Source organism: Perca flavescens, chromosome 24, assembly GCF_004354835.1.
Source record: "Perca flavescens isolate YP-PL-M2 chromosome 24, PFLA_1.0, whole genome shotgun sequence".
Classification (NCBI taxonomy): domain Eukaryota; kingdom Metazoa; phylum Chordata; class Actinopteri; order Perciformes; family Percidae; genus Perca; species Perca flavescens.
In genome coordinates, this window is record NC_041354.1 from 15,296,521 (window position 1) to 15,315,797 (window position 19,277).

Here is a 19,277-nt window from a genome sequence, read left to right on the forward strand (position 1 = left end):
ACTTTACCCAATGTTTTTGTAGATTTTTTTCAAGTTTTCTTGTCACTATTTCCTCCATTTTTTTTTCCAGCAAATTTTTTTTTTATACATTTTTGTAGATTTTACCCAGCATTTATTTTGATGTTTTTGTAGATTTTGTTCCAGCGTTTTTTTTGATGTTTTTTTTTTTTTTTTTTTTGTCAATTTTACATGGCAATTTTTTTTGAGGTTTTTGTCGATTTTTTTTTTTTTTTCAGCAATTTTTTTGATGTTTCACTGATTTTTTTAAAATCACGTTTATATGCTTTTTCCATCATTTCTGTCACTTTTTTTTCAACGTTCTTTTGTCATTTTTTTGTCTTTGAATATAAAATTAAATAAAACGGGCACAAATAATAATTAATAAAATAATTAAATCATGCCTAATAATTGTTGGCATGATTTAATAAATCAGGTTTTATTGTTAAAACACATACATGTGGCACAGTGGATTAATTATTGAATTAACTTACGTGGATGGCTACCTTAGTGACTACCTTACCTATAGGCCAGTAAGCCTATCATTAGTGGAGATTTATATTTGCTAATAGTATGTTGGATTAATGTTAAGACTTTTAAAATTTTGAAAACACTAAGTGTTCTACACCTGTCAAACATTCAAGCTGCTTTTTCAAGTATGTTCAACTGCATCTGATTCATACTCATTCAGGCCTTAAAATGTACCACATCTTTCATACATTTGGAGTTCTTCCTACACGTTTAACCCTTGTGTTGTCTTCTTGTCAACCTTTTCAACGTTCGTTTTTGCTTTTTCCAACATTTTAAATTGTTAAATATTTCTTCTACACGTGTTCAGCGCTTATTTCTACGTCCCATAATTTCTGATAGATAACAAAAATTCAAAACGGGTCAATGTGACCTGAAGTCAACACATGGGTTAAGCCAGCAATTCAATGTAGTGGCAGTAGTGGCGTACTTCGAGAAAACCTTAAAATATTCCCTTTTTGTTTCAGACGTTATTGGTCTTATTCAACATTTCAATAGAATTCATGCCAACTTCAACTATTCTCACTAATTCAACTTCTACTCACGCAATTAAGCCAGCAATGCAGTGTAGCTGCAGCTTTTCAGCATTCTTTTTGTTTTCTTTATTAAATAAATAGTTTGTAAACCTTTGTTTGACTAGTTTATTACTGAACCCAGCCAGCCAGCACCACAAGTCAATTCTAAACACGTGGGGAAACACTGTTAATACCGCACACATTACCAAAGTATGAACACTGGGTTCCAGGATTTACCGATCAAACATTTTTCCAGGATCCAAAGAGTATTACATCCCTTATCACTTTTAACAAATTCATTTGTTTTCAGATTGTTTTAGCCTGAATGAGGTTCTCTGCTCTCCTTCTCTGCCTCCACTCCTGGAGCTCCTGTGTGGATTTTCATGTGTTTTTGTAAACTTACGTTCCGTTTAAAAGCTTTCGTACAGACCGAGCAGCTAAACGGTTTCTCTCCTGTGTGGGTTCTCATGTGTGCCTTTAGAGTTCCACTCACTGTAAAGGCTTTCTTACACACGGAGCAGCTAAATGGCTTCTCTCCTGTGTGGATTCTCATGTGTGTGTGTAAATCCCCACGTTGTATAAAAGCTTTCTTACACACGGAGCAGCTAAATGGTTTCTCTCCTGTGTGGATTCTCAGGTGTCTATCTAAATCCTGCTTAAATGTAAAGGCTTTCGTACATACGGAGCAGCTATATGGTTTATCTCCTGTGTGGATTCTCACGTGCTTCTGTAAATTTCCACTTAGTAAAAAAGCCTTCTTACAGACTGAGCAGCTGAATCGTTTCTCTCCTGTGTGGATTCTCATGTGTGTACTTAAATTTCCACTGTGTTTAAAAGCTTTCTTACACACTGAGCAGCTAAATCGTTTCGCTGCTGTAAGAGATCTCATGTGTCTCTTCAGATGTCCATTGGTGCCAAATATTTTCCAACCCTCTTTCTCACCAGTACCACATCTCAGACCACTGACAGGCACTTCATCATTATTCCGAGAGTTTAAACCTGACTGAGGTTCTCTGGTCTCCTTCCAATCATCACTGTCATCAGTCTCAGGTTCAGAAGAGTCTCCAGTCTCTTCATCAGTATCTGGTTGTAAATGTGGATCTGGATCTGATTTCATGGCTGGTTCTGGTCCTCCACAGTCCTCCCCATCAGCTTCGGTTTCCATCTGTTCAGTTTGTCTTTGATGAAGCTGTGAGAACTGAGGTTTCTCCTCGTCATCTTCACTCTTCACAGGGACAGGAGTGAATGGGAACTTGGTGACATCAGCCTCCTCTGGCCCTTGAAGCTGCTCTTCATCCTGACTGATCTGGAGTTCCTCCTGTTCCTCTTTAATATGTGGGGGCTTCGTGTCCTCCTGGTCCAGACTGGAGCTCCACTCCTGCTGATGTTCTTCACCAACAATCACTTTCTGGACATCTGAAGGTAAAGCTGAAACACAAACAAACAGGCATTAATGTGAATCTTAACAATACTTTGCTAATTATAGCAAATAAATTGAGGAAGTTTCAATTTTAGTGAGGAAAATAAGTATTTTAACACCCTGCTATTTTGCAAGTTCTCCCACTTGGAAATCCTGGAGGGGTCTGAAATTGTCATTGTAGGTGCATGTCCACTGTGAGAGACATAATCTAAAAAACAAAATCCAGAAATCACAATATATGATTTTTTAACTATTTATTTGTATGATACAGCTGCAAATAAGTATTTGAACACCTGTCTATCAGCTAGAATTCTGACCCTCAAAGACCTGTTAGTCTGCCTTTAAAATGTCCACCTCTACTCCATTTATTATCCTAAATTAGATGCACCTGTTTGAGGTCGTTAGCTGCATAAAGACACCTGTGCACCCCATACAAATCAGTAAGAATCCAACTACTAACATGGCCAAGACCAAAGAGCTGTCCAAAGACACTAGAGACAAAATTGTACACCACCACAAGGCTGGAAAGGGCTACGGGGAAATTGCCAAGCAGCTTGGTGAAAAAAGGTCCACTGTTGGAGCAATCATTAGAAAATGGAAGAAGCTAAACATGACTGTCAATCTCCCTCGGACTGGGGCTCCATGCAAGATCTCACCTCGTGGGGTCTCAATGATCCTAAGAAAGGTGAGAAATCAGCCCAGAACTACACAGGAGGAGCTGGTCAATGACCTGAAAAGAGCTGGGACCACCGTTTCCAAGGTTACTGTTGGTAATACACTAAGACGTCATGGTTTGAAATCATGCACGGCACGGAAGGTTCCCCTGCTTAAACCAGCACATGTCAAGACCCGTCTTAAGTTTGCCAATGACCATTTGGATGATCCACAGGAGTCATTGGAGAAAGTCATGTGGTCAGATTAGACCAAAATAGAACTTTTTGGTCATAATTCCACTAACCATGTTTGGAGGAAGAAGAATGATGAGTACCATCCCAAGAACACCATCCCTACTGTGAAGCATGGGGTGGTAGCATCATGCTTTAGGGGTGTTTTTCTGCACATGGGACAGGGCGACTGCACTGTATTAAGGAAAGGATGACTCGCATCTATTGCGAGATTTTGGGGAACAACCTCCTTCCCTCAGTTAGAGCATTTAAGATGGGTCGAGGCTAGGTCTTCCAACATGACAATGACCCGAAGCACACAGCCAGGATAACCAAGGAGTGGCTCTGTAAGAAGCATATCAAGGTTCTGTTATGGCCTGGCCAGTCTCCAGACCTAAACCCAATAGAGAATCTTTGGAGGGAGCTCAAACTCTGTTGCTCAGCGACAGCCCAGAAACCTGACTGATCTAGAGAAGATCTGTGTGGAGGAGTGGGCCAAAATCCCTCCTGCAGTGTGTGCAAACCTGGTGAAAAACTACAGGAAACGTTTGACCTCTGTACTTGCAAACAAAGGCTACTGTACCAAATATTAACATTGATTTTCTCAGGTGTTCAAATACTTATTTGCAGCTGTATCATACAACTAAATAGTTAAAAAAATCATACATTGTGATTTCTGGATTTTTTTTTTTTTTTTTTTTATTATGTCTCTCACAGTGGACATGCACCTACGATGACAATTTCAGACCCCTCCATGATTTCTAAGTGGGAGAACTTGCAAAATAGCAGGGTGTTCAAATACTTATTTTCCTCACTGTATATACATTAAAAAAAAAAATTATATTGCCTTTTTAAAAATCGATACAGTATTGCAAAATAAAATATCGCGATACTCAAGTGTATCAATGTTTTCTCACACCTCGTACTCGAAATGTTTGTAACAGCGGTCGGTCAAGTGCACTGAAGCACGGCCACACTGAATTGGCGAAAAGAGCCACAATCTAGATGGAGATCAATGTGGTAATTTTGACATGAAGTGAGCTGCCTTTGGATACAACACCACTTTCACGGCATCGCTGTTCAGAGGTGAATTTGGAGAGATTTTGAAGCCGGATGGCAGCGAGGCAGCACCTGCTAGACCGCACGCTGTCATAGCTCGCAGTAGTTTCATAGTTCCTTACCAAGGCTGTTCTGCAGAGGTACTTTATGAGTCCAACCCACACTGGGGCTACATTCACACGCAGCTAACTTCACCGAGATAAATGAGGGCAAAACGGCATCCCTGATCTGTTTGAACCAAATACTAGCTCAGCTATCAACACCGGATCTGCAGCATGTTACCGCGTTGTTTGCTACAGAGCCTGTTTGTAACCGCTAGGCTACCGGCCATGTGATCTTTTCCTGTTCAGCTGACTTTAACAGAATGGTACTTGACTGTCTTGCTATTTTCCCTCACCGCAGACAGTTGGCCTGTTCTTGGACTTACGATGTTGCGCTGCTGAGAGTGAACAGGGGAAACACTGGAATGGATATTTGGCACTATTTTAAAAGAACAGGAAACACTGATGTATGAAACTGCCAATTGGAATAATTAACTTGTCGATCAAAAGGTGCCAGAACGCAGTTCCGGCCCACTTTAACCCCTGCTTCCTTTGCACTTTTTTTGATGTTTTGCACTGAAAGGACTGCATCCAATTTTGTTGAACATGTACAGTGGCAATAAAGACCATTCTATTAATATCTAATAGCGATCATCAGCTTACCTTTATGGTTGAAACAGTGCGAGTGCGTGTGGTCACTGTAGATCGAGTCCATGTTAACGTGACTTCCGGAAGTTTTCTCTGCAAACTGCCAAACGCTTTATGGACGTGAAATCAAAACGTCCCCCTAGAAGTCAATCCAGCCTGTATTTAAGAAAAACATATGCAACTTACAAAAACAATAACATAACATGGGTTTATGTCTTCACCTTTTTGTAAAAACACGGTAGTCAATTAAAAACCGGGGCGTCGTCAACATTGGACAAATAAAGGCTGGCCTCAAATTGAGGCCAGGGAAAATTAGTGTGGATAATCTCCTAAATGCCTTTCATATAATGTGCATTCAAGTTCATCGTAATGTACATGTCTACCAATTCAATTTAACAGATTCAAATATATATTCATGATTTTTTCCACACTTTGTTTTTCTGGATTATGGTACTGTATTATGGTATGTAAAGTATTATTGTCCTACTGGTATTTTAGTCAATGCAGCTGTATGCGTTACTCAGCCAAGTGTAGTTTGTAGTAACGTACAGGTGCCAATAGATGGCAGTAGCTACATTGGATGTAACACGGGTCTCATTTAGTGCTAGCAGAGAATGACGGCTCCGAAGGATGAGCTGACAAGATTAGCCGACAAGAGCAGAGCACAGCTAGCTAGCTAGCTGGAGGTGGGAGGAAAAAAGTTAGCCTGGAGCTAGAAACAATGCTAGCTAGCTACCCGTCTGTAACGTTAATCAGATACTGGTGTGCTGCAATCCAGCAATGTGTTTTACAAAACTACCGTATGCTCTTATGGAAATCTTCCAGCAATACTGTAGTACCTGTATTTGAAATAAATACCAGGGTTACAGGTTTCAAACTGACACACATGGTGGTGTTTGATTCAGTCTGACCCCAAAATGCTTTGTCGCTAGGGCTGGGAATCACCGGAGGCCTCACGATACGATATCATCCCGATACTTGCGTCACGATACGACATTACTACGATTGCAATATTCTGAGATATATTGCAATTTATTACCTTTTTTTCTAAGTTTTTCCCAATTTCAAATGATGTCCCCAAAGGACAATTTTGTTTTATCTAAAAAGATACATTTCTGTTTGTTTATCTCACTTCAATTTTATTGCTGCAAAATGAGATTGTCAAGCAGACAGACTGACCAACAAATATAATAATAGATCGATACTTGGCGTCTGTGTATCGATACAGTATTGCCACGAAAAATATCGCGATACTATGCTGTATCGATTTTTTCCCCCACCCCTATTTGTCGCCCTTCTGGCTGTTGTTGTATATGGTGATATTTTTGCAAATGTTTCTTAAAAAATGAATGATCTCTGTCCACTGGAACGCTATGGCTTTTCATTTAAAACAATTATACTTCACAGCAGACAGTTGGCCTGTTCGTGGACTTACGATGTTGCGCTGCTGAGAGTAAACAGGGGAAACACTGGAATGGATATCAAACAGATGGAATTAGAAATAAAGGCCTGCCTCTAACAAAAGCCTGCTTCAAATAAAAACCTGGTACCTTCTGCAGTTCAGGTAAATGAAGGCCCCGGATTTTATTTAGTGTTACTTATTTTAAACGGATTGAAACTAATGAAACTTTCCGCTCGTCTCCTACACTGTTTAGCTTGTGCTTCCGGTGATTCTGCCGTCCGTCATGGGGGGGGGGTGTTCGGACCTGCCCCCACTGCTAAAAAAAAATCCTAAAGGAAACACCGTGGCCTATAACTCAATTAATGTAAATGGGGAAATGTACAGTTTGCAATTTACTACAGGCCTTGCAGCTATTTCCTGGCCTTCCACTTTCTCTTGGAACCGGTCGTAACTGCTTGCAATGCTAGTTTGAATTAAGCCCGGGGAAACCCTGACAAACTTCCAGCAAATTTGAGATTTGCTCTGCAAATCATTCTGGTGAAGAGACCATTCAAAGCCATTTCCAATGGCCCCAGCGGCGTCTGTTGGTGACGCCCCTTTGAAAATGAACTGTCAATGAACCTTTTCCAGACCCACTTCCAGAGAGAGAGAGAGGTGCACTGTTTGCACACTGCACAGACTTGGAGAGATGCTGTGCTCGCATGAACTCAGAGACAAACTGCAACAAAAGTATCGATCTCATCACGACAGTATCGATACTTATCTTGGTATCGATATATATTTAGATCGATACGCCCAGCCCTAGTTACGACTGAGAAGGGTCTGGTGTCAGCCAGGCTAGTTTGAATTGCTACCTTGCTACCAGAATTTTGTGTTTTACCTTGACATAAATATAAACGTTTTCACCGTTAACTGATGCCTAAAAAAATTTATCGGAATGCAGGAAATTAAGTCTTTGACACTCAAACTTTCCGGGGGGGGGACGCTGACCACCGCTTGTGTCGTCCCCCGCCCACCCAAAGCCCATTCTGAGCCAGGAAAAACATTACATTCTTGGTATTAATATCCGTCTTATTTTATTTAAGGCTGGGTAACTGCTTGTTAACGTAAAGCACTTGAATTACCTTGCTGTTGACATGTGCTATACAAATAAAGCTGCATCAGTTCACAACTATGAATTTCTTCCATACAGGGTAACTTAAAGAATAATATATAACACGTCTTCCACACATTCCGCTGGCCAGCTGACAGAGTCCATGTTGAAGTGCCTCTCCTAGACTTCTCCCCGAGCTGCATTTGAGAAAATACGCAGCTCACAACGTACAAAAATAACACGTTAGCAGGAGCTAGCTGCGGCTAATGTTAGCTTAGCGCGCGGACTCCCAGCAACAACAGCAGTAAACGCGTTTCCGGTCGGAGAAAGAAAACAGACCTGCTCTTTGTAGCTCCGTTTCAGGTTTTAAAACCTCATGCAGCAGTTTGGGATGTTTCTCTCTGGAAGGACACCAAACACTGGCGCCTTTTACTCCGCCGTCCTCACCACGAGCTAAAATGCAAACAACGGGACGGAGGTCGTAGCATCTTCCGAGACCCGGAAACACAAACACAACTTCCGCTACACACTGTCCTTCAAAATAAAATAACAATGTTTTAAGAGTCGCTTTTGTCAAATTCGACCCGTTTTCAAAGTTTCTATGTCAGAAACATGGCTTTCTTTTCAACCAAATTTCATAAAAAATAACATACACTAATTGATGATCACTACTTTTATGGTCTACCCGGGAGAAAATCTGCGATCATCCATAAACACGTTTCTCTGACCTTAACTATTAGTCAAGACAAATCCTAATTGCTGCTTATTTTACTCCGAAATTAGGCCGTCATCTCATGTAAATGAGATTTATTCACCATCAGTTCCATAAAGAAGTGTAAAACTAGTGGTAATAAGTTATGAAGTTGGCCAAAAATATGTAACACAGAATTGGGTGATCATTTAAGGCTACTTTATGCTTTATAAACAGGCAAACCAAACCAGAGAATAAGTGCATGGTCGACGGGAAGACAATACGAGGGTTAATAAGATGAGATAAGATCAGATCAATAAGATTTACCTTTCCTAAGGAAACTTTGTAACCATTTTACTTGGGTCATTGAATCAACATCAATTGCATTTAGACCCCCCTTCCTCCACAGATTTTACAATATCACTTATGCTTATATAATGTACCTTATTTTTTTCCATATAAAGTTATATATACATATCCTAGGAATAAGCTGAATAGATACATCTAGATAAACTCTCCATCTTCATAAGCAAAATAAGTCCAAAGATGTTCCTCTGAAGCCAACTATTCAGAATAGTTCTACTGTTCTACTGTTCTTTATATTGTTTTCGATATTAGATGTTTCCCTGTGATCAAAGTGATCCTGATTATCAGGCATTTACAGATTCCTCTGGTAGGATTCTCACCTCACTTCAGGTCCACTTACAGTCTCTTTCTACCATCAGGTGTCGAGGAAACACCGGGAGAGAAGAAGCTGCACTGTTCTTCCAGGTCACTGTACGTCTGATCTGAGGACGCCGTCATATCTCCTAACTTTATTGCCCAAGTCGGAAAAACTAACATACCAGTGTCAGGAACCCAGTCAGTGTCAGAGAAATCGCACATCAGATGATGTAGTTCTACTATCTGTCCAATAGATGGTGCAAACTGACCATCTAATTAAATTACTATCATCATTAGTGCAATACTGTGTTTGGGACATTATGAGCAGTGTTGGGCAAGTTACTTCCAAAATGTAATACATTATAGATTACTAGTTACTGTCATTTGAGATTAATTAGTTATATTACAATATTACTGTCTCTGAATTGTAATGCGTTACACTACTTTTGCATTACTTTTGAGTTACTTTCACCAAAATAACAGCGGAAGTTTGACTTGGCAGCTAGCTTGTGAATTTCACCACCGGATCAATAAAGTCTCATCTTTATCCACTTTAATACATCACAGATTATTCATAATATTTTGTATAATTAATATGAATATGCAAAGTAACTAAAGCAATAAAAAATAGATTAGTAAAACTTACAATAGGCAAGTAGGAGAAAATGAAAATACTCAATTAAAAGTACCTTACAGTTGTGTTGAAGTACGGCATTCTTGTAAAATGTTTGTTCAAAGCACTTGAATAAGAAATTCATGTTGTTTAGTTTAAAACAGTCTAAAGGGAATTGTCAATTATAGTGTGATTAAAACTCACTATTTACATTATTTACAGTACTTGATTTACAGCTGATATGTGAAAAGGTCCACAACCTTATTTGTTTAACAGTAATTTAGTTTTACTGCGAACCGTCGCAGGAAGTGCTTTTATTTTGAAGTAGCCTACACGGAAGTTGTCGGTTGTGTACCATGTGTACTTTTGCTAGCTTACTGAGATGCAACTTTTATGCATGTCTATGGATGCAACCATGGATGCAACATGTCCGTCAAGCTAAATTGCTCACTTTATTATTTGTAAAACTGCAACTGTAATAATTACTACCGTTCATGACAGAAATATATTGAACAGTAAATGGTCACAGTAACAGACAAGCCTTTTTGGTCGTCAAGCCATTCCACTACAGGCAGAGTTACTCTCCACGGCTGATAAACTGCAATGATTTACGTATAACAACCTAAACATTAATTCCCGACATGTTTAAATCTGTCAGCAGCTCGGACACACAGCTGTCCGAGCTGACGTACCGTCACCTGTTGGAACACAGATGTTATGTAATAATACTCACGGCTTTTTTTTCCCTGTGAACAAATGATTTCGCGGTGTTGGGAAAATTCTTAAAAAATGTTGCGTTAAAATGCGTTGTAACTCGCGTTACTGAGATTGTAACGGGTAATAATATTACTGCAATTTAATTAGTGATGCGTTATATTACTGCGTTACAGCAAAAAGGAATACATTACTGTAATTGCGTTAGTTTTGTAACGCGTTACTCCCAACGCTGATTATGAGGCACAAAAGCAGCCTGAGATCCCCGGGTGGGGGCGGCTGACTGTGTTCCTCAGTCCTGGTTCCCTATCAATGTGGGACCAGAACATCCAGAACCTCAGGCTGCCCCTCTTCTTCCAACGATCTCTGGCTTTCAAACACTTTCCTTTAAAGGCCTTTTTTCTCACGTGTTCATCTAAAGACTTTGTACCTTTGTTTTAATCACATATAGTAAACTGTAATAACATTTCATGTTAATGAATGCAATCAGACAAATCATTAATCAGACAACTTTATTTTGGTGATATTTAAATAAATCTTCATTAAAAGTTATTCTTAAAAATGGTGTGGATAATAAATTCCCAATGTCCTCCTCACCAGCGGTAACTTTAGTACCGGCTTCCATAATGAACCAACGTGCTAGCTAGCTAGCGTATCGGTGGTGCTAGCTTGTGATTTAGTTTGTTATTAAGTTGCCGACAGTGCCCCAACCTCAATCTACACAGTTTAACTGAGTCCCTATGGGACAGATAAGTACAGAAACATCTGCTCCTTACTGCTGCTGACTATTTACGGCAGCTTTATGTATTTCTGAACCCCGTGCGAGTCCTTTGTCTTTATACCGAAAGTTCATCGTTTGAGTGGTTTTTTTTGCGTTTCAGCGGCCATTATATATACTTTCAACAGGCTTTAACTAAGCACAACATGTACAGTTCTCGAGCAAAACCTACTTGAAATTGTATTTGGACCTATTAGATGAAAGGAGTGGTAACGGAATGGAGCACGACGAACTGCACAGAGAAGGAGACGCTTCTGATCAGGGGCGGACCGGGGCCATCAGGAGGTTCGGGAGATTTCCCGGACGGCCGGTCCGACCCGGGGCCGACCCGGCCGGTCCGACCCTGGGCCGAACCGGGGCCGACCCGGCCGGTGGTCATATTCCGATGGTTCAAGATGTCAGTTACGGTCCTGGACGTATTATTACAGGTGACAGTATGGCCCTCAGCCGTAACATGGGCTTGTCTGGCTGGTTCTCACATCGGCAGACAGCACAAAAGATAGCTCGGGTCCGGCTGTCAGACTGGGCCAATCTTATAATGTCAATTTAGAAAGGGGGTCGCGAGCGGCCGAACGTGTTGAAAAGAGAAAAATAAAACGATGCGGCGCTGACAAGTTGAGGTTTAAAAGAAGTATAGTCAGAGCAAGACGCGGCAAAAAATGCTCAAAATGAACCGTCTTGTTCTGTAGTGGAAGGGCCAGAGTTAAGACCACTGTCAGCGAGAGCACAGAAGAGGCCGGACCAAGACCTAGCAGCAGAGCCATGAAAGGTGCACTTGGTTACCGCATTTAGGGGCTGCGATAGTTTTATGAAAATAAATAAAAACATATGGTAAGAGTTGTGTGATTACATTTTAAATGAGCCTTTATAAAACAGAAATTAGGATAGTTAAAAGACTATTGCCTTCAATGTAATGGCCTGCTGAATTAGGAATCTGTGTTACCTTTAAACAGTCAATGGTAGTTGTACAAATTACTGATGTCATTTAATCCTACTACATGCTACACCCTGCTACGCCCTGCTATGCTCTGCTGTGCCCTGCTACGTCCTGTATCATCCTGCAGTGCCCTGCTATGCCATGAACTACTACGACTACTATTTCTAGTCACTGATCCATTATCTTTATTGTGACTGTTATTGCCACTGTTCACACCCCCAACCGGCACCGCCAGACTTTCTTCCTAAAAGGGAGTTTTTCCTCGCCACTGTCGAACTAAATGCTTGCTCTTGGGGGATTTACTAGGATTTACTAGAATTGCTGGGTCCTTGTATGTTATAGAGTGTGGTCTAGACCGACTCTATCTGTAAAGTGTCTTGAGATAACTCTTGTTATGATTTGACACTATAAATAAAACTGAATTGAATTGTTCATGCAGATGTAGCAGTCGGCAAACTGAGGAGGCAGGTGTGCAAAACATCCCGGGTTGAAGGTCTTTAGCAACATCAGATTCTCTTTATACAGTACCACAAATGCTGTATTAGTTTGCATTGTTTTACATCTCTATTACATTATGTAGCATTATCAATACTATTAAGAAAAGGGTTCTACTGAAAAATGTTCTACGTGGGCACCTGGGTAGCGCACCTGGTAGAGCGTGCACCCATAGGCAAAGTCCCAGGCCAAATTTTTGTCCCGGTACATCCCAGGGTTAAGGTGATTGAACAGAAAACATCCAAATCTCATGTTGCTTTAATATGTGATAATTGAATACACTTGGTTTTACAAATATGTATTCAGTATATTAAATAGAAAATAATAATTTTGATGAAACATAACTATAATATGTGCAGTCGATGTACGTACATGATTTTTTTCATGTTAATTCAACAGACTTTTTTCAGCGTGGTTTTGGTTAAACAATTGGTGATTTTAGACCCTTTTTAGGGAGGGCTCAAGCCCCCCTAAAAAGTGTTGGCCAATCGGAGGTGGTTGTGCCAGACTCTCAGAGTCTGCTCTGCCAGAGTCTTGCTCTAATCTATCAGAGGGAGAGCAGGAGTGCGCCTGTCGAGAAGTTGGTACTTTCATGGCGCAGATTAGAACCAAAACTGAAATGTAAGCAACTGAAATTGCGGAATGTTCGAACAACGTTATTACCGTGACTTATAAAGTGTCAGGTTTAGCTCCATCATTAAAAAAATGTCAGCTGACGTTGCCGTTCAGTAGGTAGCTCAGAGATTTTCGGCAAGGGAAATTACTGATTACTTTTGCAAGGCGCTGTATCCGTGTCACATTCTCACTAGGGGGCTGAGCCCCCCTAAAAGGTCTGATCCTAGAATGGCCCCTGGGTTAAAATCAGAAGTTAAGTTACTTGACTTCCGGTTACGCTTGTGACGCAGATTCATGTTTTTTTTTGTCGAAAAGTACAATACAAACTCACTTGTTTACTTTTGTTTTCCAACAGGACACAAACCCCGGTCTCCTGGGGTGAAAGTCAAATGGATCAAATTATAAAAGTGAAACAACTCATTTCGCGGCGGTTGTAAGGCTCGAAAAAAATTGCATCCACTGATTTACAGATATCTCTTTCGTGATGTAAGTCAATGGGGAAAAGTCTTGTTTGGCCAGAGGGCAGCAGGCCTGCTCTGACACCAAATACATAAAAGCACAAATGTATTTCTCTGTAGCAGGCCTTTAGAAATCGTCCTGTTGCCGGTTTGAAACCCAAATGAGTAAGAAACCTAATCTTGTCTGGTATTCTCTGTCGGCTTCTCTTCGTGTCATACTTTCTTAATGCCTTTTGTTGCAGAGTCCAGAGATGCCAGTCAGCAAACAGGAAGTGGAACATATAGTCCCCTGACCAATCAGCAGCAGCGGGTCACGATGACCTGACAGCCCGGCGGTCGAGGTCAGAGGAAGTTCCTGCAGAGGAAACAGCTTTCCAACATCTCGGTTAATCTTTTTAACTAAACCTCTAACCCTGGCACCATGAAGGGTCTTTAACATCCACATCTGTCTTACACATGACGATATAGTCGTTCAAAGTCGACAAAGAAAATAAAACTGTGATAATCTGTTTCGGGTCGTCTTTCCACTTTTACAACCATCACATCTCTAGTTTTGGTTGAAATAAACACATAGTTTACCGATTTACATGTGAAAATATTTTGGCTCTATACACGCTAAAAGTATTGCTTTTTTAAATGGAGTCTGGGGGTTTTAGCGCTAGCGACTTCAGAGCTGTTTCTGGTTAAACAGAAAGGTCTCAAAGAAGTTTTAAAAAGGTCTATCTCTGAAGGGATCCTTTCCATAATGTTGTCGGACACTTAGAATATTAATCTGAGCCTGTCAGTGGCGAAAACAGCACTTTTAGTGGAAGAAATTGACGATGCACATTTGCTCATAGGGTTACATTGCAGCTCGGTCTGTGGCTGCCGGTTACAGCGTTTACGCTTAATACTGGACCAGTTTCAGAGATTGTTGCTTCCATAAGTCACTTACACACAAAAACATAGGACAGTAGGGTCCAGGTTGAAAAAAAGCAGTAGTTACGCTTTAATGTCACTGCCGATCAGCAACAGGTCAGAGTGTCTGTTTGGGTCGAGGTCACACAGACACACACACACACACACACACACACACACACACACACACACACACACACACACACACACACACACTTCCCTGTTCTGATGATGTGTGTGTTTTTGTCAGAGGTGGAGGAAGTATTCAGATCCTTTACTGCAGTAAACGTACTAATACCCAGGCATATATATACATATATATACATATAGCTACGAAAAGTAAAACATTTATTTATATGTATTCTACGTATTTATTACTGTATTAAGCACATTGACTGCCGCTGTAGAAGAACGGGTGGATGGCTGGGACATAAGGAACCCGGGCTTGTTTAACTATATTTGCGAGGTCCAAAACCCGGGAGTCTAGTAAACTTGTGGGGTCCCGACAGCTTTGTGGGGCCAAATTCCTGGACCCCACAAGTTTAAAGGGCTGTTTGAGGGTTAAGACTTGGTTGTAGGATTAGGGAAAGAATAAGGCTAAGGTTAGGGTAAGGGATAAGGTTAGGCATTTAGTTGTGATGGTTAAGGTTAAGGTAAGTGGCTAGGGAATGCATTATGTCAATTACGGGTCCCCACGAAGATAGTGCCACAAACATGTGTGTGTGTGTGTGTGTGTGTGTGTGTGTGTGTGTGTGTGTGTGTGTGTGTGTGTGTGTGTGTAAAAAGGGGAAGTAATGTGTGTATATAAACTGATGCTGAAGTCGATCTCATCATCATCTGATCTGACCATCAGAGACTCGACAGACAGACCAACTTCTCTCCTTCATCTGAGCGGTGAGACACACACACACACACACACATACATACACACACTCATGCACACACACACACACACACACACACACACACACACACACACACACACACACACACACACACAATTTTAGCTGGAGATCAAACGATTATCATGTAAATTTTTAAAGTCTATACATTTCATTACAGCATACTTATCATAAAGTACTTGAAACATTTTTTAATTTTACAGATTTTTCCTGTTTTTTTAAAACATGAACATATCAAACAAATTACAAATATAGACTGTGAATGTACAATAATTTTTATCTCATGTTTTTTAAACAGAATGTAGAAGATATGAAAATATATCTTTTGTTCTTACATAACTGAATTCAACGTGTGGAATATTTGGTCCACATTTCTGTACATTTGTACAATCCCGTATATTCCCCGTGCAGAGTGACAGCGTCTCTGTGGGGCTTTATGATGACATTTTATAGAGATGTAACGATACGCTCAACACATAATTTGATACGATTCACGGTTTTCAGTTTTTCCCACGATTTTATTTAACAGTATGAGCTGCAGACAAATTACCTAAGTATTCTTTTATTTCTATAAAATGGGCAAAGAAATAAGTTGTTTTGGCTCTAAGACACTTTTGGCACCTTTTTTGTATGCTTTTGATGTTTTTTCTTTTTTTTTGCTGAAACAACCCATCAATAAACTCATTAAATGAGCTCCACGTTTACCTGCTGCAACATTAATGAACACATTCATAATCAATAATCATAAATCGCTACCCTATGATAGGGATGTTACGCTCAGGTCAGGATTCCATTCACGATTTTACTGTACGTCCATGATACAATTTTCTCACGTTTGTTTTAAGAGATAACAAATGACAAATATTCTTTCATTTATTATCCTGAATAACAAAATGAAAGTAAAATAGAACTAAATAAATAGAAAAAAAATGTAAAACAAGTGAAATCCAGTAGAAAAGTAGATTACGCACTAGGCCGTTTAGAAATGTCATTGTGATTCAGCTTTTATGTCAACCAGTTGCAATCTTTACACATTTATGTTGATTAGTAACCGATTCACCACACATTGTTACATCCTAATGTTCAAAATTCAAAGTATTATATTCATGTTTTCTTGCATTAAATATTTGTTTACCTCTCTGTGCAGTGACTTCAGTGAAACTTCATCAACCATCATGTTTCTATCAAAGGGGGAGTCAAACAACTACAAGGGGCGCTACGTTGAGCAGGTACTGCACCACTAAGAACAAACACATTACAATTTCAAATAGGAAGAAACATCCAAGGCACTCTTCTTGCAAAAAGTTAAAAAGCAGAAATTCAGAATTTTTTTGTCTAATATTTAAGATAAGAGGAACGTATGTTGATGGGTTATCACAGACTAGTATATGTCAATGTTTTGTCAGAATACTGTTTTGAAAGCATTTTATTATGCTTTTAGTGACTTTTTTTGGGCAATGTGGTTGAACGAAACCCATTTGTTTCTGAAACAGAAACGTTGAAATGGATCAAAGTTGACCCAAGGACAACTTGAGGGTTAATCGATTAGTTGTTAGGTCTATAAATTGGTTAAAAAAAGAAAGAAAGTGTTGGGGATTTCCTCTTCTGTTTCCCCCCCCTTTTGAGACAATGTCTGACTTCAAATAAAAGACTTACTGTATGTGGCCCCGCGCATTCGTTACATTGGAATCACATTTATCCTAAGCAAGAGCCAAATAAGACGATGCGATGAAGTCAAATACATTTGTTTAATCAGTCAAGCATCGGCGTTTCAATACACAGATCTGTGGGATCACAAAGCACGCAGAGACTAAGTTTCCCTAGCAACAGACAAAAAGCCAGAGTCGGTCCACGTAGCTCTTAGACCAGTGTTTTTCAACCTTTTTTTAGCCACGGCACATTTTTTTACATTTAAAAAATCCCGTGGCACAACACCAACCAAAAATGTTACTAAATGACACATTGCAGCCTAATAAGATCAGAATCTGCATTTTTCCTTTTTAAAAATGTATCCATCGCTGTTGCAGGCTTACATCGATGATCTCAGCCCTACTGTGCTTACATCCTGTCACTGCCATTCTATCAACAAGGTCATTATTGCACTATAGGCTACTGCCACCTACTGAGTATTTAATTTCTCTGCCAGTCATCACATTGCAGCCACAGATGCACAACAATGGCAAATTATTTGCAGTAACCCAATAAAAAAATGTTGTTGGACCATCACCTTATCGTGGTGGAGAGGTTTGTGTGTCTCTGTGAACCTGAGGGCTGTGTTGTCTGGAGCTTTGTGCTCCTGGTAGGGTCTCCCAAGGCAAAGTGGTCTCAGGTGAGGGGCCAGACAAAGAATGGTTCAAAAACCCCAATGAAGAAGCAAGGTAGAGATGGAGTGACCCTGCCCGGAGGAAGCCCGGGGCCCCCGTCTGGAGCCAGGCCCAGACGGGCGGGCTCGCCGGCGAGCGCCTGGTGGCCGGGTTTGCCACGGAGCCCGGCCGGGCACAGCCCGAACAAGCTACGTGGCTCCCATCTCTCCAGCCCATGGGCCCACCACCTGTGGGAGGAACCGTTGGGGTCGGGTGCGATGCCACATGGGTGGCAGTGAAGGTCAGGGGAATCGACGGACCAGACCCGGGCGGCAGACGCTGGCTCTGGGGGCGTGGAACGTCACCTCTCTGTGGGGGAAGGAGCCGGAACTGGTGCGGGAGGTGGAGCGCTACCGGTTAGATCTGGTGGGGCTTACCTCTACGCACAGTCTCGGTTCTGGAACCATACTCCTGGATAGGGGTTGGACTCTTTTCTTCTCCGGAGTTGCCCAGGGTGTGAGGCGCCGGGCGGGTGTGGGGATACTCACAAGCCCCGGCTGAGCGCCCGCTGTGTTGGAGTTTACCCCGTGGACGAGAGGGTCGCCTCCCTACGCCTGGTTGTTGGGGGAAAACTCTGACTGTTGTTTGTGCATATGCACCAAACAGGAGTTTGGAGTATTCGGCCTTCTTGAGACCTTGACTGGAGTCCTGCATGGGGCTCCAGTGGGGGACTCCATTGTTCTGCTGGGGGACTTCAACGCACACGTGGGCAATGATGGAGACACCTGGAGAGGCGTGATTGGGAGGAACGGCCTCCCTGATCTAAACCAGAGTGGTTGTTTGTTGTTGGACTTCTGTGCTAGTCATGGATTGTCTATAACGAACACCATGTTCGAACATAGGGATGCTCATAAGTGTACCTGGTACCAGAGCACCCTAGGGCCAAGGTCAATGATCGATTTCATAATCGTTTCATCTGATCTGAGGCCGTATGTTTTTGGACACTCGGGTGAAGAGAGGGGCAGAGCTGTCAACCGATCACCATCTGGTGGTGAGTTGGGTCAGGGGTGGGGAAGACTCTGGACAGACCTGGTAAGCCCAAACGTGTAGTGCGGGTAAATTGGGAACGTCTGGAGGAGGCCCTGTCCGACAGACTTTCAACTCACACCTCCGGGCGGAGCTTTTCGCATCCCTGTGGAGGCTGGGGGCATTGAACCCGAGTGGACAATGTTCAAAGTTTCCATTGCTGAAGCTGCGGCGAGGAGCTGTGGTCTTAGGATCTTAGGTGCCTCAAGGGGCGGTAACCCACGAACACCGTGGTGGACACCAGTGGTCAGGGAAGCCGTCCGACTGAAGAAGGAGTCCTTCCGGGATATGTTATCTCGGAGGACTCCGGAGGCAGTTGCAGGGTACCGAAGGGCCCGAAGGGCTGCAGCCTCTGCAGTGAAAGAGGCAAAGCAGCGGGTGTGGGAGAAGTTTGGAGAAGACATGGAGAAGGACTTTCGGTCGGCACCAAAGTGTTTCTGGAAAACTGTTCGCCACCTCAGGAGGGGGGGCGGGGAACCATCCAAGCTGTGTACAGTAAGGATGGGACACTGTTGACCTCCACTGAGGAGGTAATAGG

General features: G+C 41.6%; 3 protein-coding genes across 3 annotated transcripts in view; 1 reads left to right on the top strand and 2 right to left on the bottom strand.

The window, feature by feature from the left end:
- LOC114550677 (zinc finger protein 2 homolog) overlaps positions 1-19,277 on the bottom strand; it is a 393,410-nt gene that overhangs the window by 27,603 nt on the left and 346,530 nt on the right. The gene's annotated exons all lie outside the window — the stretch shown is intronic.
- Positions 1,040-8,116, bottom strand: LOC114550723 (zinc finger protein 32-like). Its single transcript, XM_028571509.1, has 3 exons — positions 7,927-8,116; positions 5,108-5,248; positions 1,040-2,468 (listed from the first exon to the last, which is right to left on the bottom strand). The coding sequence occupies exons 2-3, from the start codon at positions 5,157-5,159 to the stop codon at positions 1,357-1,359; spliced, it is 1,164 nt and encodes a 387-aa protein (XP_028427310.1). The 5' UTR covers positions 5,160-5,248; positions 7,927-8,116; the 3' UTR covers positions 1,040-1,356.
- Positions 15,247-19,277, top strand: part of LOC114550698 (coagulation factor XIII A chain) — a 144,070-nt gene continuing 140,039 nt past the window's right edge. The window contains exon 1 of the mRNA XM_028571470.1: positions 15,247-15,342. Within this exon, the coding sequence (XP_028427271.1) occupies positions 15,261-15,342 (82 nt within the window). The 5' untranslated portion in view covers positions 15,247-15,260. The remainder of the gene's footprint in view (positions 15,343-19,277) is intronic.